Genomic DNA, 12,360 nt, shown 5'->3' on the forward strand with positions numbered 1-12,360 from the left:
ATGGCGGGTGCTGGCGGTACCGGTGTGCGGCCCTCTGCCCGGGGTCTGCGGGGACCTGCGGGGGTGAGACGGGTCGGGGGAAGGGGGAGGGCGGCGTGGGAGGAAGAGGAAAGCCGTTCCTCTTCGCCCGGTCCCTGACGGGGCTGAGAGGATTCAAGGGGAGGTGTGTGTCCCTGTGCCTGCCCGGCGGGGTCTGTTGTAAATCTGTTGTAAAGCCTGGAGAAGAGGAGGCTCAGGGGAGACCTCATCACCCTCTACAACTCCCTGGAAGGAGGGTGTAGCCAGGGGGGGGTCGGTCTCTTCTCCCCAGTAGCTCCCAGTGAGACAGGAGGGCATGGACTTAAGCTCTGCCAGGGGAGGTTTAGGTTAGGTATTAGCAAAAAATTCTTGACAGAGGGTGATCAGACATTGGAATGGGCTGCCTAGGGAGGGGGTGGGTTCTCCGTCCATGGAGATATTTAAGAAGAGACTGGATGTGGCACTCAGTGCCATGGTCTGGGAACCACGGTGGTAGTGGATCAAGGGTTGGACTTGATACTGTCAGAGGTCCTTTCCAACCCGGCTGATTCTGTGAAATACGGTGGTGGTTGCGTACAGCATGAGAGACAAAAATGGGATTTAAGCAGGCTTCAGGAGGCTACCTGCACAGCGTGTTTTGTCGAGTCCAGCTCCTGTCCCTCTGCTCTAATGGCTCTGGAGAGTTTGAACGTCGTATTTCCTTGGAAATTGCTTTGACACTTTCCCAAGCACACAGTCCGAGCAGGCTGTTGGGCAAGGTAGTGAACGAGTCCTCTTAAAAGTAGTACACTAGATATGTGTGAAATACATGGAATAGGAGGACTCACTCCTTTTACGTCTAATTTTTAGAATATTTTAAGAATATTGGTGTGCTCTCATAAAGCCTAGTGGGTAGCTATGTTTTCAGGGACTACTAAGAAGTTGTACCTAGTCAGCGGGAGGGGACCCAAGTTGATAGTTCATAAGAGACTTCCACAATGACAAGACAGTAAATTATAATTGGTATTATTCCCTTGCCAAGGTAAGTGCTAGTTTATGCCAAGTTCCTTGCACTGATACAAATTAAGGAACTGGATTGTGATTCCCCTCTTTCCATTACATATGTGTACATAATTATTTATGGCTCTGCACAATGGATTAGGAATCTCATCTACCTAAGAGTCCAGCAGCAAAGACAACCCACACTTTCCCATACTGGTGTTTCAAAAGTCATTGATACTTCGTGGAAGGAATACTCGCTGGCTAGGCACTTATATTTTATTTGAAGTCTTTCCCTGAGAAAAATCTTTGCAGTTGCTTTTTTGCATCTGTATTCTATGGGTCAGATGCTTCCAAGTGTGCCCAGGGAGTAGCAGACCTTAAGTATTCAAAATCATGCTGCAAGGGAAGTAATGTGTTGTAAAAATACCCATAAAGAGCCAAGGGTTGAAAGAGATTGAAAGCTGGATTCAGGCTAGACACATGATTGGAGTAGTCCTGGGTGCTATCAAATGAGTATAGAAACCAGCCTTTTTTTGTGAGGAGGTGTGATTCTGTTATTTTAGGATCAGAAACCATCCCAAAAATGAGGTGAAGATTTCTGGTTTTTAACAGCTAGAATCTGGATGTATGGGCCCTTAGTTCCTCCAGAAGGATTTGCCACTTAAGTTAGAATTTTGTGATTCTCTAGAAACTGTTCTTGTGTTGCTTTTTGTTTGTTTTGTTTTGTTTTTTTTAATATTCTGCTTAGAATCTCATAGCTATTCTTTAAAGAAAAAAATTTCAAAAGTTATCTTTAAAAAACTATTGCTAAAACTTTAAAGTGTAGTCCTTGCAAACAAGTAAATGCTAGATTTGTTTGTGCATGTTGATTTTTTTTTAAAGCATTATTTAAGTACAAGAAAATACAAGAGTTGATCATTTAGAGCATAGCAGGGATGTGTAGTGAAACTCAACTAAGATCATGAGAGTTGCTTTGAGTCTTGTATTTTCTAATGTACATTTAATTGATTTTGCTTGTACTCTTAATGCTTCTGACATTTGTTTTTTTAGGAGGTAGTTACAAGTTACTGGGAAAAAAAAGAACAGGAAACTGACATAAAAAGTCTAGATGTAAAGCTAGATGGCAGTGTTTCTATGATTATCTAAACTTATTTTTATGCCCTTACTTTATGTTACTGTCTTCACTGTGTGTTATAGTGCCTTAAATACTTTAACATACAATACTGGATATTTCATTTTTAGACCATTCTTATGGCACAAGATGTGCCATAAGTGTTAAACAAGTTGCAATGGACACTTTCCCTGAAAATTCTCACTATATTATGGAGGTTTTGTGCTTTCTTGTAGGATTGTCTTTTCAGAGCATTACATACCAAGTACGAGAGAGGAAGGTCCCTTATGTACAAAGGTAATAAGAAGCAATGGTGCTTTGGTGTATTTTGCAAGGAAAATATAGACTAAAACTGTGTAATTCCTAAATTTATTTTAAGTATTCTAGTATTTTCTCATTTTAAAGAGACATGGTTTTGGTCAAGGGTTTGTGATATCTGAGACCCAGCTTGGGAATGTTAACATTCACATGAAGAGCACAAAGGATGCTTTACAGTGATGGTAACCAACCTGTTTGTGTTTAAGTCCTGCTTGAAGCAGTTGGTAGCAGTGCACCTGATAGTGCATGCATGTGACTTTAATTTAAAGTTACATATACTTTTAATATTTACAGTGTCTATGGGCTTCTTGAGAAACTCATTGCTGGTGCATGCAGACAGCAGGGTAAAACAGTGTGCTTGTCAAACTGTGTAGAAAAAATTACCGTTTGAAGTCAAGCTGTGAAACTTCAGAAAGATAAATCTGCTTTGAAAATGTAATAATTTGTTCTATGGTTTAATCTGTTAAAATTCTTCACTTGTCAGGCTGAAGTAGGGGTTTTTTGGTTTTTGTACATATATGATTACATTTTTAGTAAGACGTTGTCAATTTCTTAATGTCAGTCTCAAATATGAAATATTTTACATATTCCAGGTGATAGGGACAGCTCATTGGAAAATACAACTGCTTCTTTATCCAAGTGTTCTTTAGAATCAGAATTTATTGAAAGTGGAACAGAGAACAGTATCAGATCATCTGGTCATTTCCTACAAAGTTCTAAAGACTGGGACTGGTAAGAAGTGTTTTCGCTTCAGCTCTCCTTTGTCATTTATTATCTCTCATAATCCAGATAAACCATAAGTAAGCAATCCGTTTGGGTTGCACAGATCCAGGAGTAATTTTAAGGTGCTTGTTTACTTGTTAAGTAAATAACTGTGACCAATGCATGAAATAATATGAATGCTGACTTTGATGAGTATTGTCTTGCTTGCTTTCTAACCTGTGTGTGCTGGAATTGCTAATGGGATGCAGGAATGATACCAGCTGAAATAGGAGGAAAGCAGATAGCTCAGACTGATGATCAGCTTTGTTTATTTAGAGATACTTCTTGGCTTTTGAAATTAAATTATCTCTTCAGGGCTACATTACAGCAAATATGAAAAAAAATAATTTAAAAAGAGTATTTTTAGCTTTCCTGGAATTTGGTGTTTGTTGTTGAAAGTGTTGGTTTTACATACTGCATACATGTGTTTACAGCATGAAAATTCTAGTTATTGTTACTACTTTTGAGTCAGCAACATTACCAATTGTTGTGATTAAAATCTTGAGGGTAATAATTCCTTCCATCCAAATTATTTAACTGCTGTTTGTCATCAGTTAAATATCAAAATTTTAGATTGAGCAATGTTCATATTTTTATAAAAACTTCTCTCTATGCTATATATGCAGCATGTTAGAGAGGGACTGAATAATTATGGCTTTGTTTTGTTTTTTATAGTTTTGGTGATGAGCAAGATACTTTTTGTGAGTCAAGTGGCCTAGAATTAGAAGAAAGGACCCTTACTTGTTCTGAAACTGATTCAGTTCAAAATACAGCTATTTATGTGGAAACAGGTAAATATGTGAAGAAGTTGCAGTGGAGGAGCTTGTGAATCAATGCAGTCTCTTGTGAAGAGTTTTAGGCTTAGAAAAACATTACTGAGTTCTTTTGAAAGTGAATATGGAGTGGGGAATCAGCCAGCCAATCCTAAAGGGGCTAAAAGGAATCTCAGAAACCAGGCAGAGCAGATCAGTGGAACTGTAATGGATTCTAACCGTGACTTGTATTAAATGGATGTCAGGAGTATAAGACTAGCTTTCTGGAAAGAAAAAAAAAAACAAAAATTAATTGCACCAGCAAGAATACATAGCTCACAGTATCTGGGATCAGAGGCAAAATAAACAAAACTCTGATAAATATCACACACATTTGTTTCAGATAAGACTACTTTTTTTTCTAGTGTCTTTCCCCATTTTAGTCCTTATGCTTGTTATACTTATGCTCATTGTACTCCTTATGCTCTCCTTTCCCAACCCAAAGCAGACACCCTATGGCAGAACAGCAGGTTTGGTTTATTGCTGTGCTTCAGCTGTGATGGGTGATCAGCCACAGGGCTTGCTTGATGCATAGCACCAGTTATCCTTGACTTCATTGGTTGCTCATCTAATAACTTTTTTGCCTGTTTCTTGATGCTATTTGTCTTTCTTTTTGCTTCCTCATTTGCCTGCTGAGTAAACCTGTCCCTAATTATTTTATCCTGACTGGTTTGAGTTTCACTACCTCTGTACCTGTTGTGTTTTGACCCCCACAGGCAGCTCAGCTCCACACAGCTGCTTGTTCACTTTCCACGCACCCACCCCAACTCCCAGTGAAAAGAGAGAGATCATGGAGGTAAAAGTGAGAAAACTCATGGAATGAGATAAAGGCACTTTAATAGGTAAAGGAGAAGCTGAGCTGCAAGCAAAGCAAAATAAGAAACTAATTTACTGCTTTTCAATGTCAAGCACGTGTTCAGCCATCTCCAGGAAGTTTGGCCTCCGTCATGCATAACATTTACTTGAGAGAACAAATGCCACAGCTCTGAAATTCCCCCCTTACTCTCTTTCCCCCCAATTTTTATTGCTGAGGATGTCATTTTTTAGTACGGAATGTTTCTCTGGACAGCTGGGGTCAGCTGTCCCAGCTGTGTCCCCTCCCAATGTCTTGTGCACCCTCAGCTCACTGGTGGGGTGGTTGCAAGAAGCAGAAAAGGCCTTGATGCTGTGCAGGCATTGCTCAGTAATAGCTAAAACATCCCTGCACAGCCCCATCACAAAACCAAAACCTATCAGAATACCTGGTATGAAGAAAATTAATGCTGTCCCAGCCAAAACCAACACAGTACCTGAACTTCTGTTTTGGATTCTGTCACCTGAGTAATCTTGGCCTGATGTGGTACCATAGTGAAGTTGGCCTTGCAAGATGTCTCTCCCCAGAAGATCACAGTACTTCCCTTAAATTATCTAAAAATGTTGGCTGTTTTACTGTTTATGAAATGCAGCCTCACTGTGCTATTTGCAACTTTCATCAGTTTCTTACAATGTAACCTGTCACTTCTTGCAGTTTTTCATCTTGTGTCAAGTAGTTTCTTAGGTTTTGTTCTCTTAGATTAGATGTCAGGCTAAGGTCTAGTCAGCAGCAGATCAGTTTCTTGAGGCCCATACAAAAAATAATTGGATATTTTAGCTACAAAGATTTCATACAGATATCTATGGGATTTCTATATTGAAGTGGAGGACATAGTTTTACTTACAAAATGCCATTGTCACTGATGTATTAAAACAAGTCATGGAACACAGCTTTGAGCAATTCTCAAATTGAGAGTATATTAATATAAATGAGTATATTAATTCTTTATAGTATAATATATAATTCCTTTCTCATTTTTATATGACTTGCTCTATACTTGTTACTCTAAATACCTAAATTTGTATTTTTATTTTTTTTTTATGTTTTGGAGCAACAATCATGTCGTTATTTATCTAGGTCTAATTTTTAAATGTAAAATGGGTTTTCCTTTCCATAGGCAGCACCTTACCATTCCATTTAGCTACAAGGACACGAAAAAACAGTGACCAAAATAGTGCCAATGGCTCGGTAAGGAAAATTATGAGTGGAAGTAATGCTCAAGCATGCAGTGGTCAAGACTTAATGCCACCTCACATCAGTCAAATTTATGACGAGTTATTTGTCATACATCAGAAGCTCCAGGTAGGAACTTGAATCACCTTAAAAATTCTGTTGACTGATGTTATGAAGATTCTCACTTCTGACAGAGAATTCAGAAATTACTTATGTATACTAAATCACTACTTCTTATATACTAAAATTTGATGACTTTTATTCTAAAACCATTACTTATATTAATCACAATTACTTACATACTAAAACTCTGTCGTTGTCTGCCTCTTTCCCTAAATAAATTCCCTGATTTGGTAGTGGTGCTTTGACTTGCATAGCAGGTAAAAAAAAGACAAAATTCAGCTTAAGGGAATTTGAACACAGTGATGCTACATCCAAGAGCATGTGACACACTCTGGGCATGGGGGGACAGGCAACCCTTGTTTCTGCTGAGAGCATCTTGGGCTATTCTCCTAGCTCCAGATACTCAAGAGTGCTTGCCTTGATGGCCTCCTGTGAGAGCCCTCTATTCCATTTTATCTTTACTTTGCTGCTGCTGGGGAATCCCAGGAGTTCATCCTCTAGCAGGTGTAGACCACTAACAGAAGAACCCTTATGAGTTTTTTCTTTAATAGCTCCCATACTTCTGCCAGGACTGTCTTTTGCAAAGATAATTTTGTATCTCTCTTTCCTCACCACTTTCTTCAGGGGTGCTTCCCACTAACTGATGAAACATACAGTAATCTAGTATTCAGGGCAGTTATATCAGCTCTGTTTAGTCTTATAGGTAATACCATTATTCAAAACTTTTGAAGCAAAAGCCTGAGTTTAATTTTCTAGGTTTATACTTGAAAAACTGCAGAGTTGAATTTTGTATTTTGGGAGGCTGAGCCATCCCAACACACATTGAAGTCATGGGTTAATGTGTGGGGAAAGGGAACTTAGATGTCCATCAGGATACTTTTAGTTACTAAGTTACTTTGTAATACTGCATAATTTTCTAAAAAGATAACCATATCTCTGGGAGAGAAAATTTCAATTCATTGTTAAAGTATGATAATTTCATGGATTCTAAAACTGTTTCAATATTTGTTTTCTTGCTACAGAGGGAAAGTGCAGCACAGCAGGAATATGCTCTGCAACTCCAGAAAAGGGAGCATTTTCTAACAGAGCGAGAAACATTGCTTTTCAGACATGAAGCAGCTTTGGCTAAAATAAGAGGTGTTGAGGAAGAGGTTCGCACAAAATTTGGAATTATAAAAGAGGTGCAGCAATGTATTTATGTTGTTTGTTGCTAGACACACCATTTAACTTGCTTGTAGTTATCTTTAAGTCATTGTGTGTTTGCTTGTTTCTTTAAAGTACCTGAAATCCTCAAATGAAAAGTTTTTGTAAGAAGTACAAAAAAATATTGTTTGGGGTTTTGTATGGCTTCTGTTTCAGAGTGGTACATTTGTTTGTCTGATTTCTAGGTACATTTTACTGTTACAATTTAGAAAAGAAAGGTAGCCTATTTCTAAGTTAGCAAAACTAAATGACTGGTATTAGAGAAAAATTGTTGTCTATCTGTATGTAAATTAAATGAGAATATTTGCATTAGCTTTAATTGAAGTAGATTTCCTTGGGAAGGCTTAAGACACAATGAGGTCTTATAGCTATTGCAGAGACTATTAGCAGAAAAATACTTGAAGGTCAAGGAAAAGATTGACCTGATTTTGGGGAGAAAATGAAATGGTGTAATTTCAGCAATGAAAAATTGTGGTCAACAACACTGTTCTTGGGGGGGGGGGGTTACTATTCAATTTAGGTCTTGTGAAAAGTCTTGGTTATTATCCAGAAGATGATGAAGATAAGACCCTCAGTCTGTGTACTTAGTGTCAAAAACACAAGTTGAGAAAGTAAAGTGCTAGTAAATGTGGAGATAAACCTTTACCACAAACTGTTGAGGGAGGATAGATTATATGTTAAAAAAAAGGGAAAAGGGTGTCAGAAGAGAGAGGCCTTGACTTTTGAACAGTGAAGGAGTAATTAAGATGTTAATTTAGATGTTTCAAATTCTCTGGCCCTTAAGAATGTTACACCAGTTAGAGAAATGGCTTATGAAAACCCAGGAAAAATTAATGGTTATATGTAAAAATTTGTGGAGGTCAAACAGAGTGTTAGAGGACTAAAAAATGTGGTGCCTGTCTTTAAAAAGGGAACCAGTTGTACAGTCATCAAATTAATGCCAGTTCTCAAAAGTAAGTAAATAAATAAATCCTGAAACAAGCTATGAATAAACCATTTGAAGCACAATGCAATAAATACTGTCATAGATGAATCATAAATTGCCAAATCAGTCTCGTTTCCACTACAGCAATGGCATTGCTAATAGAGGAGTAGTAGTTAATGAATCTCTGGACTGAATTAGAAATGTTTTATATAGCTTTGCGTGGCATTTTCATAATCATATTAGGAAAGTACAGCAGATGTAATGCAGTTGGAATAAAGCTATAGTGAAAGTGTAGTTCACAGTGAAGTTGAATAATGTACATAATGGATTCTGGCATATCTTTTCAGTTGGGTATTAGTAGTTTCAATAAGAAGCTTGATGGTGAGAAAAGCACATTTATTAAATTTGAGGAAAATAGAAAGTGAGGGGGAACTTCAAGCATGCTGGAAAATAACAGGATTAAAATTGATCTTGACAAACTGAAGATACATCAGGTCTGAAAAAAAACATTATGCTGTTTAGAAAGTATGAGTGTACTTTATTGCATTTGGAGTATCAGCTGCCAAAAAAGATGATGATGAGTGGATGCATGGGTCCTATATACAGAATGAATTGAGGATGAATGTGCCAAGCTTCAGCTATGTAAAAGGCTGCCACAAAGAAGAAGGAACTATTTTTTTTTCATGTCTGTGATAGGAGAAGTAGTAGTAGTAAGGGCAGATTAGGTTAAAAATTAAGAAAATCTAAATCTAAGCAAAAATAGTTAAGCATAAGGACAGGTAGCTTGGCAAGACTGAAGTGTTTTCCAGGATTGAAAAACTTTAGAACAGACTAAGCAGACATCTGGCAGGAGTGAAATGATCTAGGTGGTTATGATATGGATGACATCACCTGAACTGCTTTTGAAAATGGTGGCTTGGACATCCTGGCATCATCTGCAGCCCTATGGCTTAACAACTGAATTGGTTCTACTTACCTTTCAGAGTAATATTCCCTACTGATTCTTACAAGAGCAGCTGTTGAACTTCAGAAGAAGCTCTTAACTGCATATGGAGTTCTTAACTTCAAATGCATATATGCATGTCATATGGAAATGAAAGATTCTGTGTGATGTGATAGGGTGTACTCTGTATACTGGCAGTGTTTATTGGTATGAAATGGGGATCTGTCATTTCATGCCATCTTAGCCAAGTGTGAGTAGAGGCTTCAGACAAGAATGCCGATGGCTGTTCTGGTCCTATTGACAGAAGAAGGATGGCAGCTGAGAAAAAAGGAATTTTAGCAGTTTTTTCTGTGTAGCTGTGATGAGGTTCATGTGCTTCCAATCAGAAATATGGAGAAGGCAGGGGGCTTGCTTCCTTTACATTCTGCTGTGCTTTATTTCTGTAGTTTGCACATGCAGGAAGAGAGGATACGTCTGGAAATGGAAAAGTAGAAAACTAGCAGTTGAATGAATGAAGAACAGTGAATTCATGGAAGGAGAGAAATCATAGAATGGTTTGAAGAGACCTTAAAGTTCATCTAGTTTCAACTCACCTGCCATGGGCAGGGACACCTCCCACTAGATCAGGTTGCTCAAAGCCCCATCCTATCTGGCCTGGAACAATCCCAGGTTGGGGGCACCTACAGCCTCCCTGGGCAAGCTGTTCCAGAGTCTTACTACCCTCACACTAGAGAATTTCTTCCTAAAATGAGAGATACTAAGTATATATATCTGGAATATTTGCGGTAAAATTAAAATTTTCAGTTTCACCAAATCTGGGGTACACCAGATGCCCTGGTGTCCCAGAGAAGATTAAATCTAAAATAAGGGTCAGGGGAATGAGCAGCACAGCAGTGGATATGCAGGTTCTAGTTAGCAATTCATATGCTTGTGCTGTAAATGAGATCACTGATCTAAGAGGTATAGGATTAGGTTCTTGTTGTACACGATTCAGAGTGAACAACACCAGAAAAACTAGTTGAAACCTCAAAAGTTGCCACAAAACAGAACCACTCTTTATTTTGAAATTATGTGGAAGAATAAGCTGTAAATAAAAACTTCGTATTTGGTTATAGTTCACAAAAGTTTTGCACATTTGTCTGAGAAATTTATATATTGATAGAATCTGTGTTGTGTAGAATCTGGAAAGAGTAAGATCAATTTGCTATGCATGTTGCTCTTAGGTTCTTTATAGAGTCTTCTTCATATGCAGTTTTTTCTCTCACTACTTGTTGAGCATGCAAATTTGACCCTGCAGAATTAAAAACATGAGCTTTGAAAACGTGTCCTATCATTTTAACACTAAAATGGAGATTAGCTCAGAATTGTTTCTAAAATAGTCTCTTGTAAGTCATGTTTTTAAAATTGATATTTCTATAGCAACACGAGGCAGAGGTTAAACAGCTGACAGAAGCATTGAGAGAAATAACTAAAGAAAACAGAAGGCTGAAGTCATCATTTGACACCTTGAAGGAAATGAACGACTCTTTAAGAAAACAGGTAAAATAAATTACTTCCTGTTATCAATAATTTTACAAGCTAGAGTTAACATTAGCTTGAGTTGGACAGCTTAAGTTTGCAAAATGGCAGATTTTTTGTTTCTGTAAGACAAGAATTGAATGAATGACTGTAAGTACTTTCCAGAACTTTTTCTAGTATTTGAAATTTAGCCTCTCTTGTCTATTATGGTATAAGAAAAATTGGACTTACTCCTCTGACCCAACAGCTATTTGTTAGGAAGAAATCCATGTCCTCTGAAGCAAATTGAGAGTGGATGAAGAGAAAGTATTTGATAAGATTATAGAATCCACCTGCTGAATTACTATGTTGATCCTATTAAATAAACGCTAGAATGTGTATTTCTAGCTTCATGTTTGCTCAGTAATTTGAATTATTTTTACAAATGTTAATTAAGGCAGTATTTTCTCAGTTCTTAAGCTGAGACAGTGGTTTATAGTAATAAAGAGAGTGAGAATTTACATCTCACTTTACTATTAAGTCTGGCCTTATATACTGATACACAAATTTAATTCTAAACTATTTGACAATGGTTTATTCAGAGAATTAATTAGAGTTCTTATAGCTTGAGTATGATAAAAATCAACATCAGAGGCTTATTCTTTCCCTTAGAGAAAGACAGACCTGCTACCTAGAATGTTGATGGTTCTAGTGCAATTGATAGGTCCATTTCCTCTCAGTACAAAATCTTTGCAATTCTGTGCCAGCTGAGGGCTTTGTGAAAATCATGCAGCTATTTGTTCTATGCACAGAGCATGTTTCTTGTATGTAAACGGAGGTTACAGTTTTCCTCACCATTTTCTCTCAGAGTAAATGGGTTTTGTAGCATAGTCAGCGTGTGTTCCATTCTGCACAAAAGGAAACTTTTACCCTCCCCATTAACAAGATCATTCTTGAAATGTGTGCTCTATTTTCATGTCACTTCTTCATGAAAAGTGATGAAATTTGGTTCCTGTGTATCATCTATCACTTTACATGCTCAGAAGAACTTGAACTTGGTTAATTTACTTGCTCGGCAACATCAGATTATTTCAGTGTGATAAGTAAGTCAAGAAGTGAATTCGCTGATACTTTGATATCTTTTGATTCTTTCAGCTAAGTGATGTAACTGAGCTGAACAAGAAGCTGGAAGGTCAAGCAAGAAAAGTACAAGCTCGTTTAGAGAATCTGCAAGTAAGGTTTGTTCCTACATGGACCTGCTTCCTTTTTAGGTAACAAGTAAAATATAATTAATTGTTACATTTTGTTGTAGAGGAAGCATGAGTTCTTAATGATACAGAAGTCTAAGAATACATGTCAAGTGGTGCAACAAAGTAAACCTGTCAAGCAGGAAAAAGGGATGGTAATGTCAAAAATTACTAAGGTAAGAATTGGGCATTCTAAAGATAGTAAGTAGGCAGTCAAACATTTTCTGTGTATCTGCTAGAAATTAGAAAATGTAACTTCCAATTTTATTTATGAGTTAATTAGTTATAGTAAGAAAAGGCATTGTATTGGAGAGAGTATTGTCTGTTGGATTTCATATTGTGTATGTATGTGTTTTCATTTATTTGGTATGTTTTTCTCCTGTCACACCATCAT

General features: G+C 37.5%; 1 protein-coding gene across 1 annotated transcript in view; it reads left to right on the plus strand.

The window, feature by feature from the left end:
- Positions 1-12,360, plus strand: part of CCDC138 (coiled-coil domain containing 138) — a 38,824-nt gene continuing 26,464 nt past the window's right edge. The window contains exons 1-9 of the mRNA XM_030460963.1: positions 1-63; positions 2,347-2,407; positions 3,079-3,160; positions 3,866-3,981; positions 5,973-6,157; positions 7,174-7,332; positions 10,642-10,761; positions 11,875-11,952; positions 12,032-12,142. Coding sequence (XP_030316823.1) covers positions 1-63; positions 2,347-2,407; positions 3,079-3,160; positions 3,866-3,981; positions 5,973-6,157; positions 7,174-7,332; positions 10,642-10,761; positions 11,875-11,952; positions 12,032-12,142 — 975 coding nt within the window. The remainder of the gene's footprint in view (positions 64-2,346; positions 2,408-3,078; positions 3,161-3,865; positions 3,982-5,972; positions 6,158-7,173; positions 7,333-10,641; positions 10,762-11,874; positions 11,953-12,031; positions 12,143-12,360) is intronic.

The sequence above is a fragment of the Calypte anna genome, chromosome 1, assembly GCF_003957555.1.
Source record: "Calypte anna isolate BGI_N300 chromosome 1, bCalAnn1_v1.p, whole genome shotgun sequence".
Classification (NCBI taxonomy): domain Eukaryota; kingdom Metazoa; phylum Chordata; class Aves; order Apodiformes; family Trochilidae; genus Calypte; species Calypte anna.